The sequence below is a fragment of the Mustela nigripes genome, chromosome 4 (assembly GCF_022355385.1).
Source record: "Mustela nigripes isolate SB6536 chromosome 4, MUSNIG.SB6536, whole genome shotgun sequence".
NCBI lineage: Eukaryota > Metazoa > Chordata > Mammalia > Carnivora > Mustelidae > Mustela > Mustela nigripes.
The window spans coordinates 112,443,031-112,462,819 of record NC_081560.1 but is presented as its reverse complement, the minus strand read 5'-3'; the positions used below and the strand labels follow the sequence as shown (position 1 = coordinate 112,462,819).

Here is a 19,789-nt window from a genome sequence, read left to right as displayed (position 1 = left end):
CACAAAAAACTGAGAAACAAGACTTTTCTACCCCTATGGCATATGGCAAATTTGGGACAGAAAGAGGGCTTTTTTTTTTTTTTTAAGATTTTTATTTATTTATTTAACAGAGAGATCACAAGTAGGCAAAGAGGCAGACAGAGAGAGAGGGAGAGAGGGAGAAGCAGGTTCCCCACTGAGCAGACAGCCCGACGCAGGGCTTGATCTCAGGACCCTGAGATCATGACCTTAGCTGAAGGCAGAGGCCCAACCCACTGAGCCGCCCAGGTGCCCCGGAAAGAGGGCTTTTTATAGGCAATGTTGACAATTGTTAGTAATTATGGTTCTATACAGTGAAATGCTGGATCTAGCTGGGTAACCTCAGCTCATATAAAGCAGCTGTAGAATACCAATCCCCCAAGTGAGCAATGCCTTAGCAACAGTGCAGCATGAGACTAAGCTGATAGGTTGTGGAACTGGGGTGGTGGGGATGGAGGATGTGTGAGAAATGCCGAGGTGTTCAACTCTGGTGTATCAGATGAGCTTCCTCCCCAAGGGAAACAAAATCATGCTCAGCCTGAGTGACAGGGATATTGGAATTGTAGGTCCTCTGTAGAGGGAAAGATTTACGTACCCCTCCAGCAGCCCTCCTAATGTCCCTAAGCAGTTTACCTTGGTCTGAAAATGACAAAGAGTGGGCCTCAGGTTTATGACTGCTTGGGGAAGGGGGCTGTTTACATTGGAATTGTAAGAGGTTATTACTTTCTTTGTAGTCACCAGGAGGCTGGGCTGCACGGAGCAATCACAATGCAGAAATCACAAGAAATGCATCTTCAAGTGCATTCAGTCATAGACCCACCTATACTCATGCCAGGCTTCCACAACTTGATACTGTAGCCACTTTCCTGAAGGCTTATCAAAGCGCTGCAGGCAGGATCCAGCTCATTATGGCTTTATCTATAGACGGTGGATTAGGACAGGCTTGTCACCATCTCCCACCTTGGGACTTGATACCTGGTTAAATAATTAATTATTCTAAGCTCTCTGTAGCTGAAGGGAAGTCAAGTCAGGTCTCTTATCCTCCGTGGGGCTCTATCTGGCAGGAGACTGACCTGCCTGCGCTTCAACCTTAAGACAACCTGAGGCCAGGCGGCTCCGTGCAAAACCACCCGTTAGAGTCGCAGGATGTTGAAGCCGGAAGAAGGCGATACAATTTGTATTCAGGATTACTTCATTTAGTTCACATACATAATTTGACTCGCTTAACAGATGCAAGATCAGAGACTAGGAAAGCGTAAGCAAGTTGCTCCGTGTGGGGCGACAGGTCAGTAAAGGACCTGGCAGTCCCAAAGGTGGGGGCCACCCCTCTCCCCCAGTGGTCTACCTGTGAGGGATCCCTGTCCTTAGACACGGAGCCGGAGTCAGGGCTGCAGCCTTTTCCTGCTATACCCCGCCAGCCCGAGCAGCTCCCTCTCCGGGTGACTAGCAGACGCCGAGTCTCCACGCCTTGCTCGGTGGCGCCTATCTTGTCTTTGTTTGGAGTAATGGAAAATCTGAGAACGGGGGAGGCGTGACTTCAATATTCATATCATTTTTAAACAAACGATTTCCTAATTTGTGTGTTTCATCCCTGGTGACTCTTCCGTAGGCAGCGCCTGCCGCGCCGCGAGCCCTTCCTTCTGCTATCCCCACCCACCGACACCCACCGAGCCCGCGGCCTCCCTCCGCAGCTGAGAGAGAACAGCGGAGAGCAGACGAAACAGCTAGGGCCGCGGGTGGGAGGCTGTTCCCGGAGCTCGCGGCTGGCATGGAGAGTTCCCCATTCATAAAATTAACACCTCTGCTCGCCGACTTCCCGCCGGCCCCAAGCAGCCCCATCCGCCGCGGGCTAGGACTGGGTCCCGGGCGCTCTGTTCCAAGGGCCAAGGGGCCTAAACTGACGCGTTTCCGCGTTTCTCCAGGGAGTCCCGTTTTAGAAATCCTATCTTGTCCTCAGTCGGTATGGACGACTGGAATCGACCGCGGACGAGAACTCGGGGTTGAAACCAAGACCGAAAATGGCTTGTGGTTCCATCCGTAAATAAAACCTCACCCTTTGACTTCAGGCTGTCCGACATTTTGTGACTTGCATTTTTTGCTCCATCGTAGATCCAGGAAGCGCCTGTCAAACCATGCCACCTATCCATTTGTAAACAACTGGCTATTTAGGGCCCCTTCTACCCTTGTATGGTGATGGGTGGGAGCGCGGAGCGGGCACCGGAGGGGACGGCAGGGGCGGGGCGGGGCAGGGCGTTGCACTAATTCGAGGTGCAATCTCCATCCAAATAATACATTAGTATTAACAATGATCCTCTCCACGAAACCCTTAAAATTGGCCCTTGACTCCCGTCGCAGCAAAAGGCGAGCCCTTATTCGCTGAGCTGACGCCTCCTTGGCTCCCCCCGCCCCCCACTACTCGCTGCTCTGGAAATTACAACTCCTCAGCACGCCGCGCAGGGAGGCGGCGGCGGCGGCGGGAGGGAGGCGGGGAGGGGATTCCCGAGCCAGCCGGGCACTCGCCCTCCGCCCGCCGGCTGCAGCGTCGCGCGGCCAAGGTCAGAGGCGCCGCAGGAGCGGCAGCAGCGAACCCAGGAAGCGGGTCAATCCTTGCGGGGGGGGAAAAGCCCCAGGGCGCATTTGCCCCGAACCAGCAGCCGCCGGAGAGGGCGGCGAGCGAAGGTCCCCGAGCCGTCGGGCTCCGCCGAGACAGTCGCTGGAGCGGCGACCCCGCACGCCAGGTGGCGGCCCCTCGGTCCGCGCGCGGGGAACCGGGGCTCCTCCGCCCGCTCTGGGCGCTGTCCGTCGCCTCGTGGTGCTGAACCCAGCCCCGCGGCCGAGCGGCCTGCTCACCCGCCTTCTCGCCTACGGATCGCTCTGATTGGGGCGGGGCAGGGGCAAAAGGGAGCCCTTGAGCAGCTGCCCACTGGAGACGAGGGGCTGAAACAGAACAGCTAGAAACGGCAGCCCGGCCGCTGGTCCTGATGTGCAGAGGAGACGCGCGCTGCAGCCGGCGGCGGCGCTAGTGCTGATTCATCACCTCGAGCGCCTCTCAGGCCATCGCGAGGGCAGCCGACTGGCTCTGGACTCTGCCCGCAGGTTGAAGCCGCTGGCGCAGGAGCCTCGCAGGCAGGAGGTGAGGACCCCCTCCCGTCTCTTGCCCCCAGTGGTCCTTAGGCGGTGGCCCCAGGACAGAGAGAGGGGCGTGCCCCCGGGCTGTGAAGTGGTCATGTCTGTGTAATGCCCTCGCTTGCAGTCTCTCCGGTGCTAACCACGCTTGGTCCCCTCCGCCTGTCTCTGGAGCTCGGGTCGTTCCACATCCCACCCTGAGCAGCTCGGTCTGCCCGCGCCGCGATGGAGGAGGAGCTGAAGTGCCCCGTGTGCGGCTCCCTGTTTCGGGAGCCCATCATCTTGCCCTGTTCCCACAACGTCTGCCTTCCTTGCGCTCGTACCATCGCTGTGCAGACACCGGACGGTGAGCAGCACCTGCCCCAGCCACTCCTGCACTCCCGGGGCTCCGGGCTACCGGCCGGCGCCGCTGCGGCGCCCCCTCTGGACCACGACGCTGCGGCTGGCCCAGCCTGCGGCGGCGCGAGCGGGAGCGCAGCTGGCGGCCTGGGCGGCGGTGCGGGAGGTGGTGGGGACCACGCGGACAAGCTGAGCTTGTACAGTGAGACAGACAGTGGTTATGGTTCCTACACCCCGAGCCTCAAGTCCCCCAACGGGGTTCGCGTGCTGCCCATGGTGCCTGCACCGCCTGGCTCCTCGGCCGCCGCGGCCCGGGGTGCCGCCTGCTCCTCGCTGTCTTCCTCCTCCTCAAGCTCCATCACGTGTCCGCAGTGCCACCGCAGCGCGTCCCTGGACCACCGAGGCCTGCGCGGCTTCCAGCGAAATCGGCTGCTCGAGGCCATCGTGCAACGGTACCAGCAGGGCCGCGGGGCAGTGCATGGGGCGTCCGCAGCCGCTGCAGTGGCCATCTGCCAGTTGTGCGACCGCACCCCGCCTGAACCGGCCGCCACGCTATGCGAGCAGTGCGACGTGCTCTACTGCGCTGCCTGCCAGCTCAAATGCCATCCATCCCGCGGACCCTTCGCTAAGCATCGCCTGGTGCAGCCGCCGCCGCCGCCCGCGCCTGCTGAGGCCGCCTCAGCATCCCCAGGCGCGGCCCAGGGCGCCCCCAGCGGAGGCGGCGGCTGCAAGAGCCCGGGGGGCGCCGGCGCGGCGGGGGGCAGCGCGGCCCGCAAGTTCCCTACGTGCCCCGAACACGAAATGGAGAACTACAGCATGTACTGCGTGAGCTGCCGAACCCCGGTGTGCTATCTGTGCCTGGAGGAGGGCCGTCACGGCAAGCACGAGGTGAAGCCGCTGGGAGCCATGTGGAAACAGCACAAGGTGAGCACAGGCTGGGCAGGGCGGGGGCGCACAGGTGCAAAGAAGAAGGTGCGAGAAGAGTGCCTGGCCTCTTCCCTGGAGAGATGGCAGAAGGCAGGATTTACTTCATTCATTCATTCCCTCATCATTTATTTGACAAACGCTGAAATGAATCCAGATACTCTGAACCAGGTGTGGGGAAGGAGAAGAGCATGGAAAGATGACTTAGGTGATCCCCTTCCCCCTGACAGTGTATGATTCTGCACAGAGGGCACCCAGAATGCAGAAGCAGAGCTTTTTCACTCCCAAAGTTGACTTATAAATTACCCTGACAGCCCTTCCGGAATTATGATATTCAGGGCCCCCTTCCTCAGTGGAAAAAGATTTTTTAAATGCAAGTGTTCCCACCCACTTGCAGGAAAATGTCTGATGTTTCCCCACTCTTGGTTCATCTTCCCTGAAGGCAGCAAGGATTCTATCCTAGCCGTCAGTGAGAGGACACACTAATTCCTACAGAGCAGAATTCCCCTCAGCTTCCAGAGCAGAAACTTGCCTACTTTCTCAAGAAGTCTCCAGCACTTTCTAGCCCCAGAATACCTCTGGGGAAGACATAATTCCTTGTGGGCCTTATTTGAGAATTTGGGTGTGTGCCCTTTTAAGAAGGGAACATCATTTCCCCCCAGAGACTTTGCCTTGCTGGGACTCTGCCCCTAATGGCAGCAGAAGTATGGGGGCCCTGCAGAGCAAGCCATACTTTCCTCTGCAGGCTGCTGCACACCTTCTTCCCCACTGACTTGCCTGGGGCTGCCACCTCCCTAGTGAAAAAGGAACAGACTCTAAGTGCCAACTCTTGCCTGTCAGTGTGTCCTCGGTACCTGTCCTTGGGAGGGAGAATCCTCAATATCAGGTCACATCCTTGTTCAGGTTCCCAGGCAAGAGTGGGGTCAGTTCTCCTAATGAATTTTCACCTTAATTTTCTATCCAAAGGCCAAGCCATACAACTGCACTCACAGTTCCCAAGGTCAATGATTCTGGCCTAACAGAGTTAGAGTCCCTTGTCTGATGAATACAACTATATCTGAAAATTTGTACACTTATCATTCAATATCCTCTTTCCAGTAAACTCTCACCCCCCAAAGAGGCAGAGGTCTCTGAATGGCCCATCAGGAACTATGCATTCTGCTTGAGGAGGAAAGACATGGGAAAATAAGCAATTTGCCATGCTTACCTTGCATCATACAACTGGAAATGGACAAAAAAGGTAGCATAGATGAGAAGAGAAGGAACTAAGCATTCCTCTCATAGATCTGCTGTATTTAGTTACTATATCATTTCATCTGCTACAATGTGTGTGCTATTATTATAATTTAACATTTTCAAATAAAAAATCAGAAAAGAAATGGGGAAAACATCAGACATCCACCTTGGAGTAGGAAATTTGCAGGAGACATCATTTCACAAATAAAATCTTTTGCAAAAAGGCTGTGATCAAGACAAGAGGTGTAAGTTCACATTCAGATTTCACGAGCTCTTACATTTTCACAGCCTAGAGGCCAGAATTAACTCTAGGTGTTGCCATCTAAATCTTTAGGCTTAGTGGAGAGCGGAAACCAACATGAATTGAGAGGAGCATGCAATCTTTTTTTTTTTTTTTTAAAGTTTTTATTTGTTTATTTGACAGAGATCACAAGTAGGCAGAGAGGCAGGCAGAGAGAGAGAGAGAGAGGAGGAAGCAGGCTCCCTGCTGAGCAGAGAGCCCGATGCGGGGCTCGATCCCAGGACCCTGGGATCATGACCTGAGCCGAAGGCAGAGGCTTTAACCCACTGAGCCACCCAGGCGCCCCGAGCATGCAATCTTAAAAGACTAAGATTCTTGCCAGGAAAAGTAAGTTGGATAATGATCTATGGTTTTGAGAACCAAGATTATGCAGGAAAAAAAAATCACTGGTCATCCCTCCCTTGGTATCCATAGCACTTTTAGAACATTTCTATCCTCAACCAACAATGCAAAGTTATGAGGAAATATTTTAAGCACAGGTGATATTTGCTCAACAAAGTGGGAAAGTTATGTGTGGGAAACAGGACTACACAGAGTCTAGTGTCTCAATTTTATATGTAATGCCACAGCTTCAAGGAACTAAGACATCCTCCCAAATCCAGAAGGAATGATGTGAGATACTTTTCAAGAATGAATAGAAGTTCTCCTGTTATCTTTTAGCAGGTGCCATTCTTCTACAGAAAGGACAGTCATTGAATGCTCACTATGAGGCGCTCGATGAGGGGCCAGGGAGCGCAAGTGGAACGTTTGGTCTGGTTTTGTGGACAGGCTTCTAGACCTCCACTGTGAGGGTAGCTACTTTTGAAAGAGAAACTGGAACACTCAATTTCACAGACCCACCGGGACAGTTTAAGTTCAGTGAAACTTAAAGCCTCTGTTTTTATCATCCAAAAATCCCAGCAGCCATGACAAAGCCTTATGGTACTATCAGAACTAGATTTGGGACAGAAATACTTCCCTAACATGCCTGTGACTTCAGAAGCCTTCATTAAGGCCCTGCTCTAATTCCTCACAAGTGTGACCAGAGTTTGTCATCTAATTAGTGATTTTTTAGCAAATAGAACTCTAAGTGACACTGAAATCTATTTTAAAACAAGGTTGATTATCACCTTTTGAAAACAGTGTAAAAACTTTAGGTTTAGGGCCACCTGGGTGGCTCAGTGGGTTAAGCCTCCACCTTCAGTTCAGGTCATGGTCTCAGGGTCCTGGGATCAAGCTCCTAATCGGGCTCTCTGCTCAGTGGGGAGCCTGCTTCCTCCTCTCTCTCTGCCTGCCTCTCTGCCCACTTGTGGTCTCTGTCAAATAAATAAATAAAATCTTAAAAAAAAAAACTTTAGGTTTGGGCTAAACACATTTTTACGAATTTAATTTCTTATTGAAGTATAATTGGCATATGATATTCTATTAGCTTCACATTATTTGACATTTATATACATTGTGAAATGACCACAACACATCTAAATTACCATCTGTCCCCATACAAAGTTAATACAATACTACTGACTGTATTGCCCCAGCATGTACATTATATCCTCATGATTTAGTTATTTCATAACTGAAAGTTTGTATCTCTTGATTCCCTTCACTCATTTCACACACACCCAAACCCCTTCCTCTCTGGCAACCACCCCTCTGTTCTCTGCATCTATAAGTCTGAGTTTTCTTTTTTTTATTTGTTTTTTAGAATCCACTTTTAATTAAATCATGTGGTAGTAGTCTTTCTCTGACTTTTCTTTTTTTTTTTTTAAGATTTTATTTATTTATTTGACAAGGAGAGAGAGAGATCAGAAGTAGACAGAGAGGCAGGCAGAGAGGGGGAAGCGAGCTCCCTGCTGAGCAGAGAGCCCGATGTGGGGCTCAATCCCAGGACCCTGAGATCATGACCTGAGCTGAAGGCAGAGGCTTATCCCACTGAGCCACCCAGAAACCCCTCTCTGACTTATTTCACTGAGCATAATACCCTCAAGGTCCATCCACGTTGGCAAAAGTGGCAAAGTCTCATTCTTTTTATGGCTGAGTAATATTCGCACACGTGTGTGTGTGCACATGCATGTACCATATCTTCTTTATCCATTCATCTATTGATGGACCCTTGGGTTGCTTCTATATGTTGGTTATTATAACACATTTTTAGATGGTTCTTCTGGAAAAGTATTAATCATTTCAAAGAACTTCTGATGTGAAGAAACATGTTGTGAAAGATAGGACACAGAGGGGAAGCTTTCAGGAGAGCTTCTTTTTGCCTATTCATGATGGAACTCTAATTGTCCTGAAGCAGGGGGAAAGGATCATTGTGAGCTCTTTCTCTCCCATAGAGTGACATGTCACAGAATGTCAACCAAGTCTTCCGTAACATCTGCTGGGTGCAAATGGTTAACCCTGAAATTAAAATGAGTAGAAACTGGGGCACCTGGGTGGCTCAGTCCTTAAGCATTTGCCTTTGGCTCAGGTCAAGCATCTGCCTTCAGCTCAGGTCATGATCTCAGGGTCCTGGGATCAACCGCATCAGGCTCCCTGCTCAGCGGGAAGCCTGCTTCTCCCTCTCCCACTCCCCTGTTTGTGTTCCCTCTCTCGCTGTCTCTGTCAAATAAATAAAATCTAAAATAAATAAATAACTAAATAAATAAAATGTAAAATGGGTAGAAATTGATTCCTGAACTGAGGTATAAAATGCAGGATAAATCCTTCTTTAGAAACCTTTGGAGAACCCTGGAAAATAAGACAGTATTAAAATGAAATCTTGTAGGGTGCCTGGGTGGCTCAGTGGGTTAAAGCCTCTGCCTTTGGTTCAGGTCATGATTCCAGGGTTCTGGGATCAAGCCCCACATCGGGCTCTCTGCTTGGCAGGGAGCCTGCTTCCTCCTCTCTCTCTCTGCCTGCCTCTCTGCCTACTTGGTATCTCTGTCAAATAAATAAATAAAATCTTTAAAAAAATCACCCTGAATAAGGTCCAGTACATTAAAAAAATAATAATAATAATTAAAAATAAACGAAATCTTGTTGATACCCTAGGATTACCGTTCCTAATGAGTCATCACTTCACAAGAGCAAAGGAGGTGATAAGGTCTGGAAATCTCAGGGAAAACAAGATGTCAGGCTCCTCTCATGTCCTGAGGTTCTGCCAAATGGCACGTGGCTTCTCAGCACTGTATTCCTACCTTGTTTTATAAAAGGGATAAGGAAAGGCATTTCCCCTTTAGCGCCTCCGAGGAAAGATTCCTCCATTAAAAGAAAAAACACAAAAATAAGAAAGGCAGAACATGTAATCATGGCTGAACTATGATCAGAAGTACACTTACTTGATTGAATACTGGTCGTACATTCTAATTTGGAGACGAAAAAAATTTGTTTTAGGTTTTTCTTGTAGAATTCTATCATACATTTGTATCCTCTTTTTCTTTAATAATACGATATAAATATATTTCCTGTCAGTTAATGTACATCATTTCTGATGACTGCATGCCATTCCTTCATAAGGATTTAATATTTTATTTGATCAAAGTGTCAGTGCCGGACTTTAGGTTGTTTTCAGTCTTTTGCCGCTATAAACATCTTTCTAATCAAATCTGTGCCTATGCTCAAAAAAAAAAAAAAAATCTATGCCTATGCTCTTAATTATTTCCTCAGGTTAAATTTCTAAATATGGAGATGCTATGTGAAAAGATTGCTGGCCTTAAGATATTTAATGTTGCCAAATTGCCTTCCATAAAGTTTATACCTATTTTCTCCCAATAGAAAAACTATGTAAGTAATAAAAAATCCATGTAGAAGGAACCATGGGGAGTGAAAATAAGGTGGATTACCTTGTTTCTCATAATTAGTTTCCTATTTTCATCACATTATTGTTAGATCGATTTTTAAATCTAGATCTAGATTTTTATATTTTTAACTACTAGTTGGCGATCTGCCTTCTCTCAAAAGTTGGTTTGATCTGAGCAGCTATTGCCCAAGTACCCCTCTTGATTTGAAGGCCTATGAAAAGACTAAGCCTTCAGGGCTGACCTGAGGGCATTTTAGGGTGGGGTTGGATGGGGGATAGAGAGTTCCGTAGAAAGAAGTACTTGGTAAAACTCTTTGGGGAGGACTGAGTCCTACCACTCTATGGCTGATTGCTGTACACTAGCTGCCGATTCTAAGACCAGTGCTTTGGGAGGGCAATGCATCAGGGTCCTCAAAGCACGTGGCACGGAAATATGCACAATCTGAGTGAAAACCTAGATTTTTGAGAGGTTGAATCTTTGACCACCTCCGAAGTTCTCAGAAATGAAGGCTAAGGTCTAAATGGCTTCCATTCCACCTGCCCCAGGTTGGAAGAACCAATGAGTAATCTGCTTCAACTTCTGGAAACATGAGCTTATTCTTATAACTAAAGTCTACCACATCCTCTCAAACCACCCTCTCTATGCTAACATCACCATGTTTTCAAAGCCACCTGGGCTACAGCCCAGCCCCACGTTTGATTTAATTCCAAGAAGGTTGGGAATTTCGGAAGAATTATTAAAAAGAACCCTTATGTTAACAGCCTTTGGAAGGTATGCCTCCCTCAGCATTCCACACATTTGGAAAACAGAAAGTGGGTTTCAGAGAAGAAGGCAAAAACCCATAAATTTGAACTGCTTTTACCTTCTTTTTGAAGACTGTTCGTAGACATAGAAGGGTTTAGAATTTAGGAAAACCTTGAGGAATGCAAAAGGACATTACCAGTGGTAGATCTACTTCCTACTGTCATACCGTGGTGTCACTCCATGGTTGAGGTTTCGTATTTTAGGTATCCTTTGCGTGGATAGATATTCATGGTGATGAGACTTTAGCTGTGGATGTTAACCATGTGGAGTGTTCCAGAGGGGAGCTTTCTCTTCCTCTCTGAGACAAATCAGGGAAAGGGTTGACAAACTATCGCCCACCATCTGTTTTTGTAAATAAAGTTCTATTGGCACACAACAATGCTCATTTGTTTATATATTGCCAAGGGCTGCCTTTGCCAGCAGTGGCAGTTGGAAGAGGGGAGTAGCTTCAACAGGGCTCTGTGGACTGCAGAGCCGAGAATATTTACCGTCTGGTCCTCTGTAGGGAAACAGTGTTCTGACCTCTTGACTAGGACCTGTGACCACAGTGTGGTCCACTGAGCAGCAGCACCCAGGAGCTTGTTGGAAATGTAGACTCATGAGACCTGCTGCAGTCATAATCACGGACTCAGGATTTGCATGTCAGCAAGATCCCATGTTGACTCATACGTACTTTAGTATTTGAAAAACCCTGATGGGGATGCTTTCTGGGGCCCAGGGCACTGGGCCCACCATTCTAACTGTGCAAGTCATCTGAGAAATGGGGTGCCCCTCAAGCCTGAAGATACTTGACACATGGACCCTAAGGAGTCTGCGTAGACTGAACCAGAGAGTCTTACTTAATTACTCTGGCACTAAACAGAATCTTTGGTTCAGCAAATTCTGCATGCGGGTAGACAAGGCAGTGTTCAAGGACCCAGAGGAGCAGGAATCTCTGAGAAGTCGAAGTGTGTGCAGAGCCATCTGGGCCCTCCTGGGCTCCAGCATGGGTGTCTTGGGAGAAAGAAACGCTGGACAACTGATCTTTGCTGCTTTCCTGGATTGAAGAGAAACCCACTGACTGTTGGTATCTCTGCATTTCCTTTTGGTTTGCTAATTAGTTGTTCTATAAAGAAGCAAAGAGAGTGCTTTATCCACTCTTGAGCCAGTTTTGAAGGGCCTGCCTAGGGAATGGTGGAGGTTGGAAGTATCAAAACCATGGAACCTCAAGGGGCAAGGGAGAATCCAGGTGACATTGGAGAGGAGGTGGGGGGGTGTGAATTTGCCCCTCCCCACTTGGAACTTCCTCTTAGAAAGCAAGAACTGTGCAGGGTTTACAATTTTTAATTCCTGGAATAGGCTGTTTTCCAGCAGACATCATAAATTCCAGCCTCCTCATTGTGCAGATGAGGAAATCCAGGCACAGGGGCTTGCTAAAGTTGCACTGCAAGTTGTGAAATGATCCTGGAAAAAAGATGATCCTTTAAATTTCTTCACTGTACATTTTGATTAACTATAAAAATGTAATAGAATGCTGTGTACGTATCTGAACAAAAGCACATGTGTACAGCATCATCTAAAGAGTAATTATGAATGAAAGAAATATTTTTAAAGGTACAGACAGAGAGTGGGACACAACCCCTCTTTCATTCAACTGTAATGGAGCAGCAGAAAATGGAAATTAACGGGTGAGGAAGAGACAAACATCCTGTTTAGAATAAAAAGCATAAAAGAGTTTGAGGAGTGCCTGGGTGGCTCAGTTGTTGAGCGTCTGCCTTTGGCTCAGGTCATGATCCCAGGGGCCTGGGCTCCTTGCGCAGTGGGAAGCCTGCTTCTCCCTCTTTTACTCCCCCTGCTTGTGTTCCCTCTCTCACTGTGTGTCTCTCTCTGACAAATAAACAAAATCCTTTTTAAAAAAAAGAGAGAGGGCGCCTGGGTGGCTCAGTGGGTTAAGCCGCTGCCTTCGGCTCAGGTCATGATCTCAGGGTGCTGGGATCGAGTCCCGCATCGGGCTCTCTGCTCAGCAGGGAGCCTGCTTCCCTCTCTCTCTCTCTCTCTCTCTCTGCCTGCCTCTCCATCTACTTGTGATTTCTCTCTGTCAAATAAATAAATAAAATTAAAAAAAATAATAAAAAATAAAAAAAGAGAGAGAGAGAGAGAGAGTTTGAGGGCTGGAGAGAACAGAACAGATCACATAGCCCCCCTTCTTCATTCTCCAGGTGGCTCTAGAGGGGTTAAGTGGTTTGGAGGTGAGAGTAGGGAATGGTCCAGAAGGGACAAAGACAGGTGAGGTGGGGCTAGTGAGCTCGACAGTGTGGAAGAGGTCTAAATGACAGACATAGCAGACAGGAACCCTGGCACCTGCCAGCAGGGGCCTTGGTCACATGTCATTTGAAAAATCTGTTCAGACGGTACATAGTTTTTTAAAATGAGGTCAAGGTTGTGCTAGGAGAGTAGGCAAATATTCGTACAAATATTGTCCAAACTCTCAATCCTTGTTAATAATTTGATTCTAGGTGGCAGTAGTAAAACAGGGAATCCAATAAAACATGAATAATCAGAAATGAGAGACCTCTTAAAATGAAAACTGTGGCTTATCATCACTCAATAAATTATGTGTTGCCATATGGCTAGCAATACCCATCAGCTGAGTGGTATACCCACAGAACTAAAAGTAATTTCTAGTACTTAACTATGGGTAACTAAAAAGCTGATGGTGCCTTTTGACCTTTAAGTCCTTTTTCTGAACTTGTGCTTCTAATGAGCATTTATTCTTCAATTCAATTAATTATTTATTCAATCAACATGTAAATCTTGAAGGTCTATACCATACCAGGTACCATTCTAAACACTGAGGCCACGGAAGGATGTGTTCTCTTCCCACAAAGAGCATAAACATAGTTCCAAGAGAAAGACGATCAACAAATGCACAAATAAATAAATTGGGCAATTTTTTATATTGCATGATTTCTTAGTGGATATTGGATAATTTTTGATATCCATTAAGATGGGAGTAAAATAATGTGATTAGAAGGACTTCTTTGGGGGAGGAAGGTTGAAAAAGCAAGACTTGAAAACTAGATGAGAATTGGCCAGGCCTGCCCAGTTCTAAAGGCAGTGTGTGCCACAAGGTAAACAAGCCAGAGATGGAAGATGCCTGATGTGTTTATAGAACAAAAATGGGCCCCTGTGTTTGCAGTGTAATTTTTAAAAAGATGAATAAGTAGCAAGAGCAGAGAGATAGGCAGGGTGAAGAGGACTCAGGTCCTGGCAGGCCACAGGGAACAGGTTGGATTTTATGGTAAATGCAGGGAGACAGCTGGAGGCTCTTAAGCTGGGGAGTGATGTTTATTTATTTTAAGTTATTCTAATTGCTGTTTACAAACTGCATAGTAGGGGGACAAGAGTGGAGGCAGGAAGACCAACTGGAGGGTTGGGCTATAAAGATGGGGATTTGAATTAGGAGACAGCAGTAATGGAAAAAAGTTTACATGTTCATATCCTGCTTGGGATTCTCTGAGCTACTTAGATTTATGGGTGGATGTCTTTTATTGTTTTTGAAAAATTCCCTTATATTAAATCTCTAGATAATTCCTTTGCTCTGTTCTCTCTCTCTCCTGTCCTTCTGGAATTCCAAGTACACTTATGTTACACTGATATTATTCTATAGATCTTGGATCATCTGTTCTTTTTTCTTTAATCATTCCTCTTCTCTATGTTACATTTTCAACAATTTCTATGGACCATTCTTAGAGCTCACTGATTCTTTCTAGGCTGAGCCATGTCAATTGATTAGCCCCTTTCCAGATTTCCTGGGCATTTTCCAGTTGTCCTTGCCTTCTCCAGCAGTAGGGAGCTTCAGACAGTTTGGATCTATGACTGTTTTCTCCATCTCCCCCAGAAAGATAGGTATTTTCTCTTTTCTCTTTCTCTAGCTACATGGTGTCTTCACCTTGCTCAGAGTAATGGGGTAGATGGTTGGGAGTTGCTGCTTGTCCCTAGTGGCTTAGGATTTTTTCATGGAAGGGAGAAGGGTCCCCATGGGGCTTTGTACTTCCTTGCAGTGACTGTCACATTCCTCTTGCAAGTCAACTTCTGGGGTGCAAATGTTTCCCTTTTTTAATCTGATGGTCTCTTTAGATTGTGTAACTAATCAGGTTTCACTTTTCTCTTCAGCTGCTAAAAATGCTTAGAGCCAAATATTTGGTGCCTACATAACAGCTTTAATTATGTTACAGATTCCAAGACTTGTTTCTGGCTTCCTTTTATGTCCCCACCCTTCTCTTTTTCTCTTCTAAGGTAGGCACTATTGAATTCTACAGACCCTTGCAAACTGCCTTAAATACCCTTTTGAAACAGACTCATAAAGAAGCAAACAGTGGCCTGCTTGAATAAATGAAAGAGAATAACAAACCTCTGGAAAATCTCATTAAGATAGTACCCTACTTCTGAGCAGTAGGCAGTCACTGCTCAAGAAATGCTGCTTGAAAACATTCAGATCAATGAACGGGGACCTTGCCAGTCATTGGGACATGTGACTGCTCCCTTTCAGTCCCATAGAAGACCCCAAATGACTGTACCTGCTCTGGACCATAGGATCATTCACCCTATTTCACATCTTCCGTGGGGACATCACCGCATACCAATAGCTTGTTGGAGGGTGTGATAATTACCCCCAAATCGGTTTCCTTTATAAGTATTTGCAGCTTATCACTGATGAGTGTTTGTCTTCCTCACAGAGGGGCAAGTCAGGACACATTAAAGGCAAGAAATCCTGGTGGGGGTGATAGTGTCAGGAGCTGTGAGAGGTGTGACATTTTTGCCTATGTACAACTATCAAATTCCCTTACCGCAAGCTCGTGGATGCATGCAGAGGCCATGAGACTCCCAGGTCCGACAAGAAGAACAATCTGTCACTCATAGCAATAGCAGTAGTCAGAGTGTCAGCGTGCTTACTCTAAGCCCCTGCCGACACTGGGGTCGTATGATAGGGCCAGATGCCACCTGCACGCATAGTAGGTTGTATCACAGGAGAGGAACTCTGAACCTGTGGAGCCCGAATCCTTTATAAAGGGTGGTCAGTGTGGGGCACCTTGCTCCAGAGAGGGACGGCATCTCTAGCTTCCAAGAGGGCTGTCTATACAAGCATTCCTGGAAAGACTTTCCAGAAAAAAGGGTAAGCTGTGCCTCACTGGTCAGACTTACAGAAATGAGAGACCCATGGAGAAGTCTCTTCCAATAGTATTAAATCAAAACTGAAATTTTCCTTGAATGATTTCTGCTTCATGTACATCCTGGGTGACACAGGCCCTCTGGTTCCCAAAGCTGCTTCTTTCCGTTGGGGGACACAGGCTTCAGAGCCATCTGAGCAAAACAGGAAGGATTCATGCTATCGTCTGCCACGTTTGGGGTTTGCTGGGTGTCATGAGGAGGATGGCAGTGGTGGTGGCGATGGTGATAATGATGGAATCTCTGTGTGGTTCCCTGCACTGTTAAGGTACCTTCATTCCTGAGTCTATTTATGTTTTCTCTAGGACATGAAAGACAAATGTCATCTCATGGCTCTCTGTACTATCCAATCAAAACATTCCATTGGAAAAGCATTTCTTGGGCACCTTTACAACTCACAGGCTGTGATGGGGGCTGTGGATACATATAAAATGGGCCACAGGACAGCTCACAGCCAACTGGAGGAGGAGGATCATTTTATAACCCATCCAGTGTACATTAAACCAACATTAAAAGTGGAATGAGTGCCATATTTGAAACGTGAATGAACCAGGGAGGGAACAGAGAGGAGAAGGCAGTTAATGCTGCCTAAAGTTTCAGGAGGGGAAGAGGAAAAGAGTAGTGAGGGGAGATTGAAGAGAAGATGATGCTTGAGCTGGTGTCTTGAACAATGAGGAGTTGTATTAGTCAAGAAAGAAAGAAGGAACCTAAATATATAGCAATGTGTGAGGTGTTAAGATGTTTAAAATCTAGTTCCAACTTTCAAGCGGCTCATTATCTGCTGATTGAGTGCCGGGGATTAACATAGATTCACTTGAGGCAGAGGGACATTGAGAAATATGATGTCATTTCTTATTTTTGGTTTATTTATTCTTCCCACGGAAGATGTGAAATAGGGTGAATGATCCTATGGTCCAGAGCAGGTACAGTCATTTGGGGTCTGTTCTATGGGACTGAAAGGGAGCAGGTCCCACAATTACCTATTTTTTAGTATCCAGGACTTACTGAAAACATCGTAGATATGGAGTGGTAAAAATAATGATGTGATACATGGATTCCAGAAGCCACATTAAAGGGGATATCTAGCCTGAAAGGCTAAGAAAGACTGAATGTTAGCTAGCTTTATTTCAATTTCAATGGAGAGCAGGAGTAGCCTGGCTATATTCCTTTGGAAGATTCTAATAAATTTTTATCATTTTTTCAGATTGTTATATTTACCCTGTTTGCCAGTAAAACCTGGTAGTAAAAACCTCTGACCATTTCAGCTTGTTTTGCTCAGTGATAAGGGTGGGAAGAGAGGAGACCAGAAAAAAAAAAAAAAGTGAGACAGCTAGATAAGAAAAGAGATTCCCAGGAAGAAGGAGGCCATGAAAAGGAACAGATGGAAAGGTTGATGAAGAGGGTGATCTGGAACTGGTCCTTAGCTCCACTCATTAGATAGACGGAGGGTTCATGTCTCCACTGAGGCATAAGAAATAAAGAACAACGTCAGAGCACAAGTCACCAGTGCTGAAAGCGTATGGAACCAACCCCAAATACGAAGGAGCACAGAGTAGGGGGTCATACCAACACAAGGGACAACTGCGAGAAAAGAGGGGAGTTGAGGCGGGTTTAGACAACTGGAAGAATTTGGAGAGGTGAAAAGGAAGAGGTGTCCCACCGAAAAGGCAAATGTACTTTTCTGTAATGTGACCATGGAAAGGAAACTCTAAGGCCAGTTAATTCTTGTCAGATATGATTTTCCCAAAGACAATTCTATTATGGTGACCGGTAACTGCAGTTGGCCTGATCCTAAAAAAGCAGTCTGGGCTACTGGGTGATAGTAAAGGTGACAGTCACCTGCCTTTGCTCAGCGAATGGTTTTTGTTCATTGGCAAAGATAGGATTCTAGTCCCAGGGCTTTGTGGACCTGACATCCTACCTCAGCCTTGTTAGGTACCATCCACGCATGATCAGAATTACTCTCTTGTCTCTGGGCTGTCCTCATGAAAGCATGGTCTTGGCCATGCCAAATTTTACCAACTGAGTCTTCCCAGTCTTTATAGCCGCTCATTCTAATACTTCAGACAGCTTTAAAACTAAAATCCCATCTCAATTAGCTTTTTCTTATTTATACCTATCAGTGGTGTCTTGCAGCTAACAGACCTACCAGGTGTCTGTCTTTATTTAACCAACTTTATACATCACACGCATAAATAGCACTACGCTGAACATCCTGATGGCAAGAACTGTGTCTTATTTATCTTTGCATTTGCAGTACCCAGCAGAGCAGCTGGCACCCAACAGGCCATAAGAAACATTTATTTCATAAAGGAATAATGATAACACCAAAATGTATTCTAATAGCAATGCCACAAATGACTATTTTGGTGCAGTCCCTATTAACTCATGGTGAATCAAGAAATAGAGTGATTCATGAAGGGGAGAGCACTCCAGCCAACGGCATGGAAAATGAGGGGAGGAGGGATTTTGCATTTTTCTGGGCCCCTGATGGAAGAGAGCCATCCACAGTCATTAGCATGGCAACCACCACCTCCACCCGCTTCCTTATATGTGGAAGTGGTATCAGAAGAGGGAGCTGATCTCATAGCACGAAAAAAGCTAGTTGGAAATGTTGGTGTGACTTTTCCCAGATGTTAGCATTGCTATGTCTTTTTTTTTTTCCACTAAGTTCTTAAATTGTAATTCCAGTATAGCTGGCATACAGTGCTGTATTAGCTGCAGGTGTAGAGTCTAGTGATTGAACAATTCTAGATGTAATTCTACACATCACTTTAGCACTGCTGTATCTCATCCCCAGACTAGACTGGGCAGAAGTTGCCTAAAGTGACATTACTGAAATATTTGGTGCTGTGGAATGTGAATGCGGGGAATAAGAACATTCATTTTAGAGACAACAGTCCTAAAACTCTATCTCTTGCCATGGAATGACCCTGTACTAAATGTGATAATGCACTTGAAGAACTTAAGGCAGTGCACACCTTGTAGTAAGTGTTCAAAGGCAGAAAGCCACCCTTGCCGTCATTGTCATGATTATCAGTGTGAGGGTCAAGGCCGAGGGTGGTGTGGCAGGGCACCAGGGCAGAGGCCATGCCCAGGAGTCCTCCTGTGGTAGGGCTGAAAGGCAGCACCATCCTTGGTTGGGACCATCTCATACCATCACATTAAATGGGTGCCCCAAAAGAGCCATCCCAGAATTGCCTACACCAGCCATTCAGTTCCTCACTGGCTGAAGTAATGGGGAAGACAGGAATTGAAATTAAAGTGTCTAGGATGGGCTTGTAGCTCTGTCTTTGGGTCAGTTTCTGATGCCTCTGTGCATCAGTTTCCTCATACTGGAAAGGCTGATGTAGGACGAAGTGAGATGAAGTAAGTAAAGGTATATACCATACCTTCAAGACACTCCTTCGTTACAGACCCTGACTCCTTTCCTGAAGGTACCAGGAAGTTGACCTGCTTCCCTTTAACCCATCACCCATATTTATAATGTGAGACAGACTGTGTGTGAAATGATTCCATGTCGTGAATATGTATGAAAGGGTATGTGGCTGTATAGGGGTGTATACAGAATTTTATGTGCTTGCTAGGGTTGCTGAAACAAATGGTCACAAATGGGTGGCCTAAAACAGCCACAGTTTACCAGCCCTGCTGACACCTTGATTTTAGCCCTGTAAGACTCCAGAACTGTAAGAGAATAAACCCAGTATTGATCTAAGCCTCTAAATTTATGGTGATTTGTCACAGCAGCAACAAGAAACTAATACACCCTAAGGACTCACAACCAGGGCAATTGAATAAGTCTGAGAAGCCAGGGAAAGGGAGATCCCCTCAGAGGATTCTTTTACTTTGCATTAGCCCTGGATGGGGGCAGTAAGGGGGAGTGGAGTCTTCACAGATACAGTTCTTCAGTGCGGACACGGTCATGGCAGCAGCCTCCATCTAGAGGTTTCAGGTTTGGATGATCACAGAACAGAGCACTGGATCAATATCTAGAGCCCCATTCAAATACCATGTCTCCTCCTTAGTGGCCCAATGGCCAGAAACACAGGATTTGGTCAGTGGGGACAGAGCA

The 19,789-nt window shown here is 46.8% G+C and overlaps 1 protein-coding gene across 3 annotated transcripts in view; it reads left to right on the top strand.

The window, feature by feature from the left end:
* The first annotated feature begins 231 nt into the window (after nucleotides 1-231).
* Nucleotides 232-19,789, top strand: part of TRIM67 (tripartite motif containing 67) — a 47,228-nt gene continuing 27,670 nt past the window's right edge. Inside the window, exons 1-2 of one of the 3 annotated variants that reach the window (XM_059397338.1) lie at nucleotides 232-3,151; nucleotides 3,272-4,407. In XM_059397338.1, coding sequence (XP_059253321.1) covers nucleotides 3,370-4,407 — 1,038 coding nt within the window. In that variant the 5' untranslated portion in view covers nucleotides 232-3,151; nucleotides 3,272-3,369. Of the gene's footprint in view, nucleotides 4,408-19,789 lie in introns of all 3 variants that reach the window. The other 2 variants (XM_059397337.1, XM_059397339.1) reach the window with 2 other exon arrangements.